Source organism: Piliocolobus tephrosceles, chromosome 3, assembly GCF_002776525.5.
Source record: "Piliocolobus tephrosceles isolate RC106 chromosome 3, ASM277652v3, whole genome shotgun sequence".
Classification (NCBI taxonomy): domain Eukaryota; kingdom Metazoa; phylum Chordata; class Mammalia; order Primates; family Cercopithecidae; genus Piliocolobus; species Piliocolobus tephrosceles.
This window is the reverse complement of record NC_045436.1, coordinates 170018597-170037689: the sequence shown is the minus strand read 5'-3', so window position 1 is coordinate 170037689 and position 19093 is coordinate 170018597. Positions and strand designations below refer to the sequence as shown.

The window sequence follows — 19093 nt, the reverse complement described above, 5'->3', positions numbered from 1 at the left end:
CAAACACCTCCTACTAGTCCCCAGCTCCAACACTGAGGATCAAATTTCAACGTAAGGTTTGGAGAGTTAAATATCCAAACCATAGCACTGCTCTTAATGGCATCTCAGGCTGATATAAAGTAGCATTCCCTATTTTCTTGAAAAATTGACTTCAGAGTTTGGGATTGCCCATGCTCCCTAATTCCCTTCTTTTGCGTGCTCACATAGCCTGCTTCTGAATTCTTGGTATTTTGCTCTCTATAAGGTCATCATTCAGGTCCAAAGAATTCTAGAACAGGATGAGGTCTCAGTGGGACCTAGACCAAGGTTCTTGTTCTTCAGAATCATCACAGTAGCCATGGACTGGACTCTTCCATCTCAGGCACTGGCTTTGCCATCATTTTTCAGTTGTAGCCTTATCCTGCCCAGAAAGACTCAATACCTCACCATGGGAAGGGATGTCCTACAACCAAAACCCTATTGCAGTTTTCACTTCTTTTTTTTGTCTCTTTTTGTTTGTACGGTGGATATTTTTACTTTATATAGTTTTATTCTTATTTTTAGTACTTTTCATTGTTTGTTTTTAAAAGCTTATCTTATTATAGCTTCTTTGTCCCAGGTTTGCATTATTTTCAATTACAAAAATAAACCATGATTATTTGAAAAAAAGAATACTTGCACATTACAGAAATGCATAAAAGGAAAAAGCAGATGTTGCTCTGAATTTTCCCTTCCCCCCCACCTCCACATCACTTCTCAAAGGGTAACTATTGTCAGCAATTTGACATAGATCCTTCCAGACTTTTCCCTATGCTAATGTAAGCATGTATGTTTAAAATGTACACATACTGTTGTACAACTTGCTTTATTCACTTAAAATTAGTAGGTATAAAGATAGCTGTACTTTTTTAAAAGGCTTCATCATTAAGAATCCTATTAATGGATATTAAGTTGCTTTAGCTTTTGTTGCTATTGTATCACTGTTGTAAGACACACTTTTGTGTATACACACACAGCTACTTGAATGATACATTTTTATAAATGAAACTTCAATGTTAAAGGGTAAATTGTAATAGAAACTGATAACGTGTCATTTAAAAGATGGTAACTATACCCTCATCAAGAGTATATATGAGGCCAGGTACAGTGGCTCATACCTGCAATCTCAGTACTTTGGGAGGTGGAGGAGGGAGGATCACTTGAGCCCAGGAGTTTAAGACTGGCTTGGGCAACATAGTAAGACCCCATCTCTATTTTATACTAAAAAAAGAAAAATAAATAATGTGTATGAGACAGTTTATTTACCTATATGCCCACTAACACCAGATGTTGTTACTTTAAATTTTTTTGGCTCATTTGAGAGAAAAATAATACCTCAATTTAGTTTGAACTTCTTTGATGGTGAGGCTACTATATATACATAAATGGTAGATTTTCTGTTTCTTCTGTGAGCTGGCAGTTCATATATTTTTCACTGCCTCATGATTCAGTCTTGGTAGGTTTTATGTGTCTAGAAGCTTATCCATTTCCTCTGTGCTATTTAACTTGTTGGCATATATTAATAATTGTTCATAGTGTCTCTTACAACCCTTTGTATTTCTGTGATATCCATTGTAATGTCTTCGTTTTACATTCCTGATGTTATTTATTTGAATCTTCTCATTCTTCTTAGTTAAGCTAGCTAAATATTTTCAGTTTTGTGCATCTCTTCAAAAAAAAATTCTAAATTTTGTTAATCTTTTGTGTTGTTTTCCTAGTCTCTATTTTATTTATTTCTGTTCTAATCTTTATTATTTCCTTCCATAATGTTGTGTATTTTTTGAGATTTTTCTTCTTTCTTAATGTAGGTATTTATTACTATAGCTTTTCTCTTAGAACTGTTTTTGCTCCATCCCATATGTTTTGGTATATGGTATTTACATTTTCATGTCTCAATGTATTTTTTAATTTTCCTTTTAATTTTTTTATAGACCCATTGGTTTTTCAAGAACATGCTGTTTAATTTCCATATATTTGTGAATTTTCCAACATTTCTTATTTTATTGATTTCTAGTTTTCTACCATTGTGGTCAGAAAAGATACTTGATATGACTTTAACCTTCTTAAATTTGCTGAGGCTTGTTTTTGTGTCCTAATATGTGCCCTAATCTAGAAAATATTCTATGTGTGCTTGAGAGGAATGTGTATTACATTGCTGTTGGATAGTGTCGATGCTGACGTATAAGGTCTGTTAGGTTCATTTTGTCTAAAGTATTGTTCATGTTTGTTGTCTCATTAATTTTCTGTTTAAATGATCTGTCTGTTGTTGAAAGTGGATATTGAGGTTCCCTACTATTTTTGCCTTACATGTATCTCTCCTTTCAGATCCTTAAATATGTGTTGTATTGAAGTTCACTACTATTTTTGCCTTACATTATATTTTTCCTTTCAGAACCTTAAATGTTTGTTGTTTTTATTTAGGTGCTCCAATGTTGGGTGCATGTATATTTACAATTGTTATATTTTCTTGATGACTTGACCCCTTTATCATTATACAGTGTTCTTTGTCTCTTTTTACAGTTTTTGACTTAAAGTCTATTTTGTCTGATGTAAGTGTAGCTACTCCTGATCTCTTTTAGTTTCCATTCACATAGAATATGTTTTTCCATTCCTTCACTTTCAGTTTATATGTGTTCTTAAAAGTGAGGTGAGTTTCTTGTTGGCAGCATATAGTTGGATCTTTAAAAAAAAAACCATTCCCTCTTTTTGTTGAAGAATTAATCCTTTTACATTCAACATAATTATTGATAGGTAAAGAATTGCTACTGCCACTTTATTAACTGTTTTCTGCTTTTTTAGATACTTTGTGTTTCTTTCTTATTCTCTTATTGTCTTCCTTGTGGTTTCATTGTTTTATAGCTGCTGGCTGGGTACTGTGATGGCTTCTAGTCACGTCATTCATAGGTTGTATTTCCTGGCCAGACAATTATGATATTTAGTATCTTAAGTTCAGCAGCACTTCAGGCTGGGCTCCAAGGTTAGGTAGACAGGCAAGATCAGAGGCTATGCTCCTTAGAAATGTGCAACTGAGGATCACCTTCCTGAGAATGGAGCCATGCGGTTGGCTTTGGCTGAAGTGAGCAGCTGTTTGACCTTCCAGGTCAACTGGGACTAACTCTGATGCTTCTCCAAAATGCACTGAGGTAAAAGTTTCCCTGCCTGGGTAGGTCATTGGCAGGCATTTTGGCTGAGTGGAGCCACTGCTTGACTTCCTGTATCAATTAAATCTAGCCTTTATGTTTCTTTAGGATGGGCAAAGGCAGTCATCTACCTGCCTGGGTTGGGTCACTGGGTTGGTTTCTGAGGCTAGGCATGGAATCTAGCTATCTAGGAACTTAAGCTAGACTGAACTTCCCCAAGTGGTTCTGAAGGAGACCAGCTCAGCTTGTTTGGGGCCATGAAGTTGGCTGCTGTTTCCCATAGGATGCCACAGCTGGCAGAAACACAGAGATATCATCAAGATCCACGTGCTGAGCACTGTGACTTCTGCGTCCTTTCTTTTTTCTACCTAAGCTGGTGCAGTCTAGTTGTCCTGGTATCCTCAGTGTTCCCTGTGAGAGGAGACTGGAGTGAGCTTTCCTGGGAAGCATCTTGAAATTCTAGGGAAGATGGATGACTGCATCTGGTTCTCTTTCCCCTTATAGAAACCATGGCCCAGGAAAATTTTCTCCATCTGGCTTTGTGTCCTCTTTTGAGGGAGGGGAAGGGGTGGCATAGTCAAAGTGAGATCATTCTTCTTACCCATCCAATTTGGTTTTCATTCAGTTCTGTGGACCATGTAGGTGTCTCAAGTTTGTTTACAAGTATTGGAGCCTTTAAAAAGACATCCTAGTCTGTGGATAATTGCTAGTTGAACTTTAGTGGGAGTAGAGTCTGAGACTTTCTACCCTGCCATCTTGCTGATGTCACTCCTCTAGGCTTTAAGTATTCAGTTCTGGAGGCTAAGAAGGCCATGATCAAGGCACTGGCAAAGTCAACGTCTAGTGAAGACTTGCTTTCTGCTTGTAGCTACGTCTTCACATGGCAGAAGGCAGAAGAGTAAAAAGACCTGGTTTTTATATTTTAATTTTTTAATATTTTGGCTTGCTTTTTTCTCAACATTTTAACCAGATTTAGTTTTGCCTTATTATTTATTTATGTATTTGTTACCATTTTTTCATTGTTTCTTTTATCTCTTTCTCTCCTTCCTTTTCTTTTCTTTTCTCTTTTCTTTTCTTCCTGTCTTTTCTTTCTTTCTTGTCTCTCTCTCTCTCACCCAGGCTGCAGTGCAGTGGCACAATCTCAGCTCACTGCAGTCTCAACCTCCTGTTCTCAAGCAATCCTTCTGCCTCAGCCTCTTGAGTAGCTGGGACTACAGGTATGCACCACCACCATACCCAGCTAATTTAAGTATTTTTTGTACAGACAGAGTTTACCATGTTGCCCAGGTTAGTCTTGAACTCCTGGGCTCAAGCAATTCAACTGCCTTGGCCTCCCAAAGTGGGAATACAGGTGTAAGCCACTGCATCCAGCCTATTTGTTTTACTATGAAGTTCTTAATTTATTCCATAACCTTCTAATCTCCTTTTTTTCTCTTGCCTTTTTTATATTCTTGATTTTGTTTCTGTTCCTTGTCAAATTTTCTTCTTTTTGTTTTTATTCCTAACTTTAAATTTTTATTTAATGGTATGTTTTTATAATGGCAGACAGCAATGGGGAAGAATCCTATTGGGAGAGGAAAGATGACAAACTGAGAGAATTCTCTCCAGATGTGGTTGTGAAGATAAAAGAGGTTTATATTCATGAAAACACATATAATTAAACCACATTACAAAATGTATGTCCATTTCACCATCAACATCTTTACCTCTGTTGGGAAGATAATTCCTTTTGACTCCACAATAATTATTTATATCTATACATGGGAATGTTTCTTTTTTATTTGTGTGGTTTTGGTTTTAAACATTTAATCATAATAAGACTCCTAAAATTACTATATCATGTGCTCTCTGAAGGCAAAATTCCCATCTAATTTATCTTTCTATTTTATCTTTCTAACTCTAAGAACTAAAACTCAATAAACGTGCATTAAGGCAGATATCCTTGGGAGAAGTGACACAGAAACTATGTATTCATGTTCTATGTCTATTGTACTTTGCTCAGGGATGAGACTGCTTTGCTGAGGGCAAGTGTAGGAAGATTCTGAGGCCATCTGAGAGTAAGTGGTGAAGACTTAAGAAGGTGGGGCAGGAAACTCAGCAAGAGAGAGTTGTCAGGAAGCAGAAAAGCAGTTGGCAAAAGCAACCACTGAAGGACTGGTTTTACCTCTTAATTCTTCTTGTACTGGGAATAATGTAGAGGGCTTGTCTCTGTCAGATGAACTTTTGCTAGCATTTCCCAGAATCATGACTCAAAACTTGCCATTGTGTTCCCATCTGGGATTTGGAAGATTAGGTAAGAACTTGGAAGGAATTCAGGGGACACTTAGTTAAATTGGGTCAAAATGTGTCCATTCTCCAGCCTCCGTCTTGGCAGTGACACATTGGAAAATGGTTTCACTATGATTGAACAGCCAGGGAAGAGTAGAGCTTATTTATACTCTCTCTTTTCCACTTTATTTTCTACAAACTGTGTCTTTTAGAAATAAACTATCAATCTTGCCCAGACTGGAGAAAGGACTGCAGCAACAACCCTGTTTCGGTATTCTGGAAAACGGTTTCCCGCAGGGTAAGTACCAAGCAGTGAAATTCTAGAGCTTTGGAGACCACAGAACTTAAGATGTCATCCAGTCAGTGCTTGGTTTTAACACTTTTGGATTACAGATACTTTTAGAAATAAAAATATAGGATTCATTCCTGAGAAAAAGGTACAGAAGCACGTGCCAGAAAATTTACACATCCAATCTTAGAACATTCTTAGAGGGTCCATGGGCTCCAGTTGCAGAATCTTTGCACTTACACATGGTGTCTGACTTTGGCACCAGCAACCTGGGGCTTGGTTTAATCCTCTGATTCGGGTATTAGTCAATCTTAGATTCCTGGGACCGTAGTAACATTCTACATGTATAGACCCCTTACTGTGTGGCAGGCACAGTCCTCAGATATTTACATGAACTAAGAACTCGCATCTTCACCAGAACCCTGTGAAGCAGGTGCCGTGAGTATTGTGCCCATTTAACACATAACAACGTGAAGGTACAAGTAAATAAGGAATCTACTAAATGTACAGAATTAGTAAGAGGCATATGTGGGAGTTTATCCCAAGCTGTCTGACTCCAGATTCAGAATCTAGGCTGGGAAATACTCACCACTCCACCCTCTACCTATTTTTTAAAAAAACTGATACATAATAATTTTACATATTTATGGGGTATGTAGTGATGTGGTGATACATATAAGGTATAGTGATGAGATCAGGGTAATTAACATAGCTGTCATCTATGGTGCCTTCTTGCTGTGTCCTCACATGGCAGAGGCAGAGGGACTAAAGGAACCTAGCTAGTTCCCTGGAGCCCTTTCATAAGGGTGTTAATCCCATTCAGGAGGACAGAGCCCTTAGGGCCTAATTATCTCCTAAAGGACTCACCACTTATTAGCATCACATTGGTCTTAGGTTTCAACATAAGAAACACATACATTCAAATCCTAGCAGCATATCTGTGACAAGCCTTGAAGTGCGTTCCTCTGTCATTCTCATTGAGTCATCCTCATAGGTAGTGTGACAAATCCCCACATTAAAGGTGAAGAAACTAAGACTCAGAAGTTAAGGGACTCATCCAAGTTCCCTGGGCTAATAAGTTACAGACCCAAGAGCCTAACCTAGGTCTTCTTGATTCCAAAGCCATGCTCTTCAATTTTGTTCTTTGAATCTGCTTATTGGTTCTCTCTTTTAAAGGACAGGTTTGATCTTAACTCTAGGTTGGTACCTAGCTAAACCTCTGTCTTAGGGGGATTCATGTAAACCCTGGTATGATGGAAACAGAAAAACAGCCTGGAAGTTGTAAGGTTTAGACTTGGGCAGATTCCTTTACTCATTCTGATCTTCTGATTTCTCATTTATCAAATGGAAATCAAAATTTGCCTGTTCCATAGGGTTACTGCAATGTTTAAATGAGATACCACTATCCTATAATGTCACTCAAAATCCACCCACTTCAAAAATAATTTATTGAGTACTTACTACGGACAGTGGACAATCATGGGTACTTTATAGTTTTTGTTTGTTTGGTTTTTCTGAGAATAGTTTCCATTTCACTACTCTATGGTATGTTTTAGGACAGTGCTGGTGCTAAAATCTTTTAAAGCCAAGTCACATTTTATGTGTATCAAGAACTTCCTTGTGTTCCCCACTCAGTCCCTGGCACTAGGAATGCAGAGTTGCATGTGATTGAAGGCGTCCTGCCCTTGTGAGCTACCAGCACCTTTATTTTGCCAATCACTCATGGACATATGTGGATGGCCTTCTTTTTTCAGACTTATCCCTTTCTTTTTCTGATAACAGAAGCAGGGTTTTTTTTTTTTTGTTAATTTTTAATTTTTGTGGGTAGGTTAAACTCATCATTATAATACAATACAGTTGGATAATGTGGAGGGAATGTAGGATGCTGTCAGAGTCAGAGAAGGGGACCTGAGCTAGTCCCAGGGGTTGGGGAGGCCTCCTGGAGGGAGCATATAGAACACTTTATTTTGTTGATTTCATTTGTTCCAAAGTCTAACAAAGATTCCTGCTGAATGTTTCTTGCATGAAGAAATAAGACTCTTTGCTCAAGCATATTTATTCATTCATTTATTCAGCCCTCCTTTCTCTCCATGCTTTTCCAGGCCTGAGGGTCCCCTGTTCTCTCCTCAGTTTCCCTTTTTGTGGTGTTCCCATTCCCTTATCCCTGAATCATCCACCTGCTCCCACTAAATAAAGCATAGTGTCTGCAGTGCATGACACTGAGGAAACACTTTCATCTTCCCCCTCTAGACATTCTTCTTATTCATTTGGACTTCTGACTTCTGAACCACTGAACCACCAGCTCTATGAACTATCACACTGAACATTGTTCACTTACAGATTGGAGCAACTGCTTCAAGAACTCTGATATGAAGCATAATCTGTCCAGTGGCTTGGAATGAAAATTGTGTAGACCTGACATTCCTGTGCTAAAACCATATAGAATATCCTTCCTTAACCAGCTATTGCTAAGTATTGTTTTGAATGAAACTGCTGGAGGTTTGTGATTAAGTTTGCATGATGAATGGTGAGCTTTTTTTTTTTTTAAGTTTGCAGAAACTGCCTGTGGTGTGGTCTATGTGATGCTCAATGGATCCCGCAGTAAAATCTTTGACAAAAACAGGTAACACATTTATTTTGCATCTTGTTTGCAAGTATCCTGTTGCAAATATCACAGTGGATATTTTATCTCTAGAAAGAATATGCTTTCCATGTTTTAGGTCAGTTCTGAAGATTTGGGCCAAAAAAGGTAAAAATTTTGAATTCTGTGGAGAGAGTTGTCTTCTAAGTCAATGTGTTTGTCTGATTTCTCCTTTGCCAAAAATCACCTACCAGGTTCTAATGACCACTGCACTATATCTAGCCCCTGCTCTTAACTTTTCCAGTCCTGGTGTAATTTTCTCAGCTTTCTCTGCTGTTACACTCCACCCTACCTGTTGCTCACCATTGTTCACACAGTTCCCCCATATGACCTACCTCCCCTGCTCCCTTCTGTCTAAATCCTCGCCATCCATGAAGACCTGCCTTGACTCTCCTCTCCTCCAGGAAAATTGTGTTCCCCAGTAAAACTACTACTGGGAAATCGGGAACTGTGCTGGGCTCTTGGCCTTCACTATCTTTTTGCAGACATTGTCAGCAATGTACTGTAGTGGTTAAAAGCAAGTACTGGAGTTCATTACATATTATCTATGTGACCTTAGGCAGGGCAGTCAACCTCTGCGAGCCCCTGTATATGTACCTGAAGAGTTGATGGGAAGATTAACTGAGACAACAGATGAAAAATGCTGAGCTCTGTGCCTGACAACAGAGAAAGTGCTCAATGAGAATCAGCTATTATTCTCATTTGAAAATGATCCTCGCCACTGAATCTGGCCACACCTGTGCCTTTCTTGTCTGATCTCCTTCTATACTTAACAGTTTTTACTACACTGATTGCCTTTTTGGCCTTTGTTCTCTAATCCCGCCTAAGGCTGACTGAAAAGGAGGAAGCATATATTAATTTGCCTTGTAAACTCTAGGTGCCCCAAATTAATTTTTCTTCTCTCCTGTTTTAATATTTAATTCTACAAGGAAGCATTTGTCCTTTTGTCTTCTGATCCCAAATTTTTGGGGTAAAAGCATTAACATTGCAGAATTTTATAATCTGATGTTATGGTTCAAGTACTTGCAACAGGAGTGTCAGTTGTCAGAGACTAACAGGGAAGAGTTTAGGAATGGGATTAGGGCAGGCCACAATAGTCTTTCAAAGCATTGCCTCTCAAACGTCACTGAGCATATGAATCATGTGGGGATTGTTTAACTGCAGATCATTTCAGCAGGTGGTGGTGGCTGAAATTCTACATTTCTTTCCTTCTTTTTTTTTTTTTTGAGACAGAGTCTCTCTCTGTCGCCCAGGCTGGAGTGCAGTGGTGTGACCTCGGCTCACTACAAGCTCCACCTCCTGGGTTCATGCCATTCTCCTGCCTCAGCCTCCCGAGTAGCTGGGATTACAGGCACCCACCACCACGCCCAGCTAATTTTTTGTATTTTTGGTAGAGACGGGGTTTCACCCTGTGTTAGCCAGGATGATCTCAATCTCCTGACCTCATGATCTGCCTGCCTTGGCCTCCCAAATTGCTGGGATTACAGGTGTGAGCCACCGCGCCCAGCTGAAATTCTACATTTCTAATGAGATCTCAGGTGATGTTCATTAGGTCGGTCTAAGGATAGCAGATATTTAAATAGCAGATATTTAAATAGCAGATATTTAAATATCTGCTTCGAATAGCAGATATTTAAAGAATCAACATTAATGCACAACTTAAGAATTTTATTTTGAGAATCTTGTTAACCAAGGGTCATGCTGAATACGAAAAGGTTATTGATTTGCAATTTGATGCATCAACTCCAAAGGATAGGTCCTAGCCAGTGCCTTTCTGCCTGCTGGTTTTTAAGTGGGGGCGTGGATGCTTTTGTTTGGGATTGACGTTTGTGGTTCTTTGTTTCTTCTGTTTTAGCACTTTTGGGAGTGTGGAAGTCCATAATTTGCAACCAGAGAAGGTTCAGACGCTAGAGGCCTGGGTGATACATGGTGGAAGAGAAGATTCCAGGTATATTTTACTACTTTGTACTCAAGGGTTATTTTATGAATCAGTCCACAAAAGAATCCACAGTCACAAGAATGCAATGGGAACAAACTGACTCAGGAAATGAATGTACATGAATCTCAACAGCCTCTTGACTTTATCTCCACAAAGGATATTTAACTGCTTGACATTTCAGCTCCCCTGCAGACCCAGGAGCTCTTAGAGGCTGGGCCTCTACTTTGCCTCTTTATCCAAGGGCCTTGTCCGGGGCCTGCTACAGAAACAGAGAGACTCCAGAAATGTTTGTGAGATCTTGTAATTTTAATTCTTTCTTCTTTCTTCCCCAGAGACTTATGCCAGGATCCCACCATAAAAGAGCTGGAATCGATTATAAGCAAAAGGAATATTAGATTTTTCTGCAAGAATATCTACAGGTAATTCATTTCTTCTTGAATAAAAAAATGTCTTGTCAACTGTAGAATTTCCTTTATTCCTCAGCCTCCTCTGAGCTTGGAGGGCTGTGTGAATCTTTCTTGGGCCTTGATGGTGATCACAGATGGCAACCTCTGGTGATCTCTGTCCCTCCTTCCAAGCCTAGACCAGAAGGTATCCTAGCTAGTGGCCTTCACTTGGCCGCCTTTCCTCATCCATCTCTACTGGTCCCAAGTAGGACTTGCCTCTAAGGCTGACACCACCTTTGATGGCATATTTTCTGATTCCCAGTGTGAGTGGCCCAGCCCAGGGTTCACTGGCCTACTAGGTTTCAGGGGAGAAAGGGAATGTTTTGCTAAGCCCTTTCTTCCAAGTTGTAAAATGCTTGTGATTTGACATCATTTTGCTTGTGACGCTTCCTTAGTTGGATCTGAGCACAGATGCCTAACACCTGATACGGTGTCACATGGCAGTCTACCAAGATCTATCTTTTTTAAATTAAAAAAAAAATTTTAAATTGTTTCTAATAATTTGTGTTTATTAGAAAACAGTTTAAAATTACAGATAGATATATATTTTTAAAAGTCACCTATAATTCTAGTTTCAAAACTGAGACCCCCTCACTCACTTTTAAGCAGTTGTGAACAATGGTATAGGTAGGGACTCATTGGTAGAAGCATCTTTGGAGATTTTGCCACATGTAATAGCTTGGAACAAGATGGATGCAGAGAGGAAAAGCTGTTCAAAGGAGGTAGAAGCTGAGATGCTAGAATACTGTTCCTCTCTCCAGGTCACTACCTTCTCCCACTAACCATATCAGAAAGCAGAAGGATAGATTCTGGGGACTCTACTGATGGCTTTTGTTTCCCAAATGACCGGAATTCCCCATCAGTCAGCTTGCTTCTGTCTGGAAACTGCCAGAAAAGGCCATGAGCATTCTACAGCAGTTAGACAGGAAAACAGAAAGAATGAATGAAGGAGCAACTGTAAAAGAAATCTTGCAGATATCTGACCAGTCTAAGCTGTTCAAAGATATGTTGCATGGAGAAAATAGAATAGTAGAAACCTAGACAAAGGCTGGAAAATAAAGATGGTCTTATCCCCAATACTCTTTTATCTTTTTTGTCTTATTAAACATTAATCTTTTTCTCATCAATGACCAGAAGACTTTTATATTATAATTCATCAACTCCCCTCTTTTGTGTCTGCTATAGGCTCCAAGTGAGCTCACTCATTCTCCATCTGGAAGGAAAATATGGGCATGGCTTCCATTTGGACTTGTACAGACCAGTGGCCCATATGGGAACCAGGTCATTTATAAGCCAACACTTGTTATTCAGAGCATCAGATCACGTGACTTTAAACTTGGGGATCATCTTTGAAATCACTGCTCCTTTTCTCTGACCGTGAAGTTGCAATATATTCAGTATGACTGTTTGAATGACTGGACTGGCAGGACCCCGTGTGGTGTCTAACTGCCGTGTGGCTTTGAAGAACAGTTGTTTGTCTCTAGGGGAGCCCAGGGTGAATGTCATGGATACAGACATAGACTGTAGTTTAAATCTCTGCATCCCAAACACACCTTCTAATTTTAGCAAACTTCTGTCTAGCTGTTTTGGTGTGATTATGTAATAATTAAACAGAAGCATAATTAAATATATATATGTATATACATGTTACATATATATATAAAGACCTATACAGGTTAGACTTCCTAATGACTCTAATATTGATCCCTTAATAAATTTCATCACTCAGAGACAAACACTATTAACATGTATATTTCCAAGACTTTTTTAAAAAATATACACACTCATGGTCCTGATACTATGTATATGGAATTTCTTAACACATGTTTATATGTTTTAACCAGTGGAATGAACAGAAGGTAACAGTACTTTTTTTTGGATATCGTAAAATTAGCAAATGGTCAGCGTGCTTTATTCGGCTAGTGCCCTCTAGTGGCGCTTAAAAAAAAACCCTAGAGGGTGCATTAATTCTTTTATGTTGCTTCAAAACACAAGGCGCGTCCATTTTATGGGGATATTGGATATGAATACTTACATGTTCATGGAGAGAGATCATCTTAACAGCATAATTGCTATTTCTTTTCCAAAACTGAATTCCCAATTACAAACTAGAATTAATAAACATACTCACATTCTCCTCATTTAATATAAAGCAAAGGTAGCTTCAAAATTCCTAAATAGTCTTAGAAAGATTTCTTTTCTATAGCAGCATTTCCTTAATAAAGAGGATACTTTGTTTTCCTAGGATGTCTTCATGTGGGGATCCCAGGTTACCGTATTGGTGAGGATGGAGTGAGTCTATACTTAGAGCTGCTGTGCCCAGCTGGTCATGACAGTTAACTAGGGATGGGCCTGAGGTGATCCATCACAAGGGCAGGTTCTGACACCTCTTCCTTCCAGAAGCCCAGGGGTGCTGGCAGCTGCTTCTGAGGATCTCTCTCTTCCTTGGCTCATATTTAGCAAAATCAAATTTAAAGAACCCCATTCCTCACTATCCACCATCCCCCTATTCATGTGCCAGCCACTCCCATTGGCTCCTGTTGCTTTAGCTAATTTTTATGAAAATAAGAGTCATTCGCCCGTTAGGTACTTATCTAAGGTTTGTTTCAAAGCAAGTTTGGTCCCCTTGCTGAGGGTCTCCAGCTTTTTCCCAGATGGTCTATAACCTCTGCCTCTGACCCTGGGTTCAACACTCCCTTAGGAAGTTTCTGAAGAGAGGAAAGCAAATTAGCCGCAGAAGCTGTGGGGGTCCCTGGCCTTGGTTGCTGCTCCTGCTGTTATTTGACCACCAGCTGACATGGCTAGCTCCCCTCCTGACATGTCACTGCAGGAGAGGAATTTGTATGGATGCTAAGTGGTCTGTGCATCTTGTCGTCGCTAAAAAAGGGGCTTCCTCCATTAGCGAATTGGACCACAGATGTATCCTATGGCCTCTTGATTTCCTTTTTTGCTTTCTTGTCACAGACCTGACAAGTTTCTTCAGTGTGCGAAAAATCCTGAGGATTCTTCTTGCCTATCTGAGATCTGAGCCAGTTGCCATGGTGGTTTTAGCTCCTTGACTCCTTGTGGTTTATGTCAACATACATGACTCGGCCTACTTGCTGGTGCAGAGCTGAAGATTTTGGAGGGTCCTCCACGATAAGGTCAACACCAGAGATGGAAGCCTTTTTCCCCAGAGTCTTAAAATAACTTGTATCATCAGCATAGCTTTTATTGTGATCTCTCAATCATCAAGACAAATTATTGCATAAGACTAGAATGAAAATTGTATATTAAGTTACTTCATTTAATTCTCATGTGATCCTTTTATGTTGTTTATATGTTGGTAACATCCTTTCTACTGAAAAATGACAACATCAAACCTCTTTTACTACAACAATCAAGTGAAGAAAAATGAATGCTCAAGTTTTTCAGAAAGCATTACATTTCCAAATGAATGACCTTGTTGCATGATATATTTTTGTACCCTTCCTACAGATAGTCAAACCATAAACTTCATGGCCATGGGTGATGTTGGTGAAAATTACTCTGTAGGATATAAGCTACCCACATACTTGGTGCTTTACCTCTAACCCTTCCAACAGTGCTGTGAGGTTGGTATTATTTCATTTTTTAGATGAGAAAATGGGAGCTCAGAGAGGTTATATATTTAAGTTGGTGCAAAAGTAATTGCAAGTTTTGCCTTGGAAGGAATGGCAAAACCACAATTACTTTTGCACCAACCTAATAATTTGCCATAAGTCCTACATTTAGTATCAAGCTAGAGACTGAATCTGAACTCAACTCTGTCCAACTCCAAAATTCATGTGCTTTTTCCTTCTAGGTCTTTCATACCAAACTAATAGTAGTTTCTATTCTCTTCCAACAAATGCATGTTGGATTAAATTGACTAGAATGGAATCTGGAATGTAGTTCTTCTGGATGGCTCCAAAACACGTTTTTCTTCCCCTGTCTTCCTCCTCCTCTTCATGCTCAGTGTTTTATATATGTAGCATACAGTTAACATATACTTGTTCCTGATAGTGGTAGCTTATGTTTTCTCTCTTTTTTCATGGATTAACCTTGCTTGAGGGCTTTAACAATTGTATTACTTTTTCAAAGAACCAAGCTTTAGCTTCATTGATTTTTTTCTATTTAATTGGGTTTTGCTCTTCCCTTTATCACTGGAAACATAGAAATGCTTTCTAATTTCTTTGGGAAGATTTATTTATTCAGCTTCTTGAGATGGAAGTTTAGATCACTGATCCTTCAGCTTGTTTTCTTTTTGCCTACATAGATTTTAGGACGATACATTTTCCTTTGAGCTCTGCTTTAGCTGCAGCTTTTGTGTTTTGATATGCCTCTCTTTATTATCCTTCAGTTAAAAATATCTTTCAGTGCATTGTTATATAGAAATATGTGCTTAGTTTTTAACATCTGGAGATTTTCTAGTTTTGAAAAAAACAAGCCAGGCATGGTGGCTCACATGTGTATCCCCAGCACTTTGGGAGGCCAAGGTGGGAAGATCGCCTGAGCTCAGGAGTTTTTATACCAGCCTGAGCAAAACAGTAAGACATTATTTCTTTAAAAAATTACCTGGCTATGGTGTTGTGCACCTGAGGTGGGAGCATTGCTTGAGCTTGGGAGGTTGAGGCTGCAGTGAGCTGTGATCACACCACTGCACTCTGGCCTGGGTGACAGAGTGAGACCCTGTCTCAAAAAAAACAAAAATAAATAAACCATATGTGTGGAATAAAGAATTAATAAGTTAATTTGAGACTCCTTCGGGGAATGACCACAATTTATTGAACATAGCCTAAGTGTTGGAGTCAGGCATTTCTGGATTCATATTTTGACATCATGCTGTCATCTTGACCAAAATACCTAAACTTTCTGAACTTCAGCTTCCTTGCCACTCAAGTAAAGGATTACAAAACTTTCCCCTGTTAAAATGTGGTAAGTACTGAAGATGACAGCAAAAATGGAGTCCAGCACAGAGCTTCCTAAATAAGCAGGGACTCAACAGTGCTGCTTCCTTTCTACCTCCCCTGCTTGACAATCCAGTTTCCCACAGGAGCCTTTGTAGCTGTAGCCACCGTGGTCGGTCCAGGGATTCTTCAGTAGCCCCTTCTCCCCTTGCAGACATCCTCGTGTGAGTTTAGTCTTGGCTCGAGGTGAGGATGGGAGTTTGGGACCAGTTCTGAGTGAGATTCAGACTTGCCCAAAGTTGCCATTAGCTCCCCGTGCAGAATGTCTTCAGAAATGGGGCCTGGTCAGTCTGCCGGGTGACCTGGCAGTTTTCCTCTTAAGACCCTTTCCACTTTGGTTGCTGCTTTCTGGACTCATCGTGTCCTTGCTCAACAGGATACCCCTTGAAGTGGCTGCCTGGGTCACATCCCCTTCCAAACAAGAAATGGAAATATTAGAAATCAATTTTTGAAATTTCCCCTAAGAAGACTCATTTGAGTGTTCAAGTTCAGAGCCAGTGGAGACCTTAGGGGAGGCTGGTCACAAGGTTTTTGCACCGTGCTGTAGAGGGCCCCGGGGAGCCACAGAGGTGGTGAGGGGCTGGGTGCTCTTTTCTCCGTGCAGGACCTTGTATGTCTGTCTTCATTATCACGATACCTCATCTCTACCTCCTTTCCCCCTGTAGTTCCAACGTGGGTATCTTTGCCATCTCTGACCTGAAGGACTTTCTGACCTACATGTATAAATACCCCCTCACAACATATATTACTTTTCTTACAAGTGACTTCTCTACTGGGTTACTGGTTGCTCATACGCCTCATATTTTACTCATAAATCTACGACTCCCTGTCTCCCTACTCCGTTCTCATTTGCTGTAGAAAATTCTGTTACCATCCTAACTTTCACCCACTATCATGCTTACCCAAAGGCTGTGGGAGTGACCTGGGCCCTAATGCCCCTTTTCTAACTTCTTAAGGCTTACCATTTTCCTATTGTAATGGTTCTTGACCTTATCATGTTTGAGGCATATTTTCAAATATAGTCCTTTGATTTCAGATGGAATACTTGAAAAGACACACACACACACACACACATATGTAAGTGCATATGACTGTATACACACACACATGCACACACGTACCTGTGTACAGCCATATGATATATACACAAACACACACACACACATACCTGTATACATCTTATGTGACTTAACAATGGGAATATGTTCTGAGAAATGCATCATTAGATGATTTTGTCATTATGTGAACATCATAAGAGTGTACTTACACAAACTTACATGGTATAGCCTACTACACACCCAGGCTACACGGTGTCACCTATTGCTCCTAGGTTACAAACCTGTACAGCATGTGACTGTACTAAATACTGTGGGCAATTTTAACCCAGTGGTAAATGTTTGTGTATCTAAACATAGAAAAGGTACAGTAAACATGCAGTATTATAATCTTAAGAGACCATCACCATATATGTGGTCCATCATTTGGTCCATCATTGGCTGAAAAGTGGTTATGCGGCACATGACTGTATATGTACTTTCCTGTTACAAAAACAGTGTCTCTCAATCCACAGTAATTGCAGTATTCAGTAGGTCTTTAGCCCTGAGTCATCGTTTGTGTCAACGTGTTTAGTGCCATGTCCAGGTCTCTCATGTAACTGGAAGAGCTATCAAATATTTTGGCAAAACACATTGTTTCTTTGGCTTTGTCTTGGCAACTTTCTGTGCCTTTTGTAGCTCTTGTTTGGAAGAAGCTCAACCCTTGTCCTGCACACTGTGATACAAAGGGGACAGCATCGACTTACTTCTTGGTGCCTTAGTCCTCCTTAGAACAATTCCTAAATCTGTAACTTAAGTTTCTCAGGAAGATTCCATACTGCACAGAAAAACTGCTTTTGTGGGTTTTTAAAAGGCAAGTCGTTATATGTGCTAGATAAGTTTTGTGTATGACCGATAAAAATTGTATAAAGTAAAATATTAAAGTACACCTAGAATACTATGTAACTTCGGGTCATTTCATCAACACATTGCTAATCCAGATATTTTCCCACAGTTTTTCTTAGAATAACAAAGCAATTAATTTACTTATACTATGAAGAGTCATCATTTTAATATATATTTTAAGCAATCCACCAAGAACTCAGTAGGCAGGTGAGAGGTTCTGCCCAGAGAGGTGGTGCTGAGCTTGGCCTTAGTCACACACACAAAGCACAGCAGGCTTTGAATTATCCCCTAACAGGGCATTTACTCTTGAACTTCATTCAGAGAGGCACACACTACCATTCTCTAATCAGAATGCAAGTAGCACAAGGCAGTGGAAACTATGGAATTGAGAGGCAGGTGATGCATTGGGCAAGTTTATTACATCTGGGACTCTTTAGTTTGAAATATATTTGTAACAGACAAAAATGAATTATACAAACAAGAAAAGTATAATAAAGAACCGTGTTGAATAATTCTTTTAAAAGGAGTTGTCTCTGGGCTTGAAAGAATTAAGGGACATATTCAGTGGGTGGCACACTGCTGAAGACAACAGGACTTCCCACCTACCACACCGCACGATTGAGTGAGTTAGGTAGCTGGGGAAAGGATGGGTCACTGTCCTGGTGTGTCCCACTGGTGGAATAAGTGGAAATAGATGCCAACAAGAGGCCAGTGCTGCTGTCTACAAAGACCTGAAAGTCCTTACTCACACCTCTTTATTCTTCAACACATTGAAGAAGAATGTTGTTTGCTTTTCAGTGGGAGTCTCACCTTCGAGAATCACGTGACACATCTTTTATTCTCTATGAAAGAGACTCACCTTGAGACCTCGCAGGATTTAACATAATGACAACAAAATGTGGATTCTTTTTTTTAAAACTTTTATTTTAAGTTCGGGCATATAGGTGCAGGCTTGTTACATAGGTAAACTTGTGTCATGGGGGTCTGTCGTACAGATTATTTCATCACCCAGGTATTAAGCCTAGTACCCATTAGTTATTTTTCCTGATCCTCCCCCTCCTCACACCCTCCATCCTCAGATAAGCCCCAGTGCTTGTTGTTCCTCGCGGTGTGTCCAAGTGTTCTCATCATTTAGCGCCCACATGTAAGTGAGAACATGAGGTATCTGGTTTTCTGTTCCTGTGTTAGTTTGCTAAGGATAACGGCCTTCAGCCCCATCCGTGTCCCTGCAAAGGACACGATCTTGTGAGTGATTCTTAATAAGTGACATAAACATGAAACAACACTTAAAAGACTTGATGCAAATGACCTGACTTTTGCCAGGGTGACTTGTGCCTGTCATCCCAACATTTTGGGAGATCGAGAAGGGAGGATTGCTTGAGCCCGGGAGTTCGAGACCAGCCCGGGCAACCTGGTGAGATCTCATCTCTGAAAAAAACTAAACA

The 19093-nt window shown here is 39.6% G+C and overlaps 1 protein-coding gene across 4 annotated transcripts in view; it reads left to right on the top strand.

Annotated features, from left to right (window-relative positions):
* Positions 1 to 14774, top strand: part of CD38 (CD38 molecule) — an 82309-nt gene extending 67535 nt beyond the window's left edge. For all 4 annotated transcript variants that reach the window (XM_023206946.1, XM_023206944.3, XM_023206947.1 and 1 more), the window contains exons 4-8: positions 5639 to 5724; positions 8265 to 8338; positions 10212 to 10304; positions 10628 to 10714; positions 13706 to 14774. In XM_023206946.1, coding sequence (XP_023062714.1) covers positions 5639 to 5724; positions 8265 to 8338; positions 10212 to 10304; positions 10628 to 10714; positions 13706 to 13769 — 404 coding nt within the window. In that variant the 3' untranslated portion in view covers positions 13770 to 14774. The remainder of the gene's footprint in view (positions 1 to 5638; positions 5725 to 8264; positions 8339 to 10211; positions 10305 to 10627; positions 10715 to 13705) is intronic.
* Positions 14775 to 19093: the final 4319 nt, after the last annotated feature.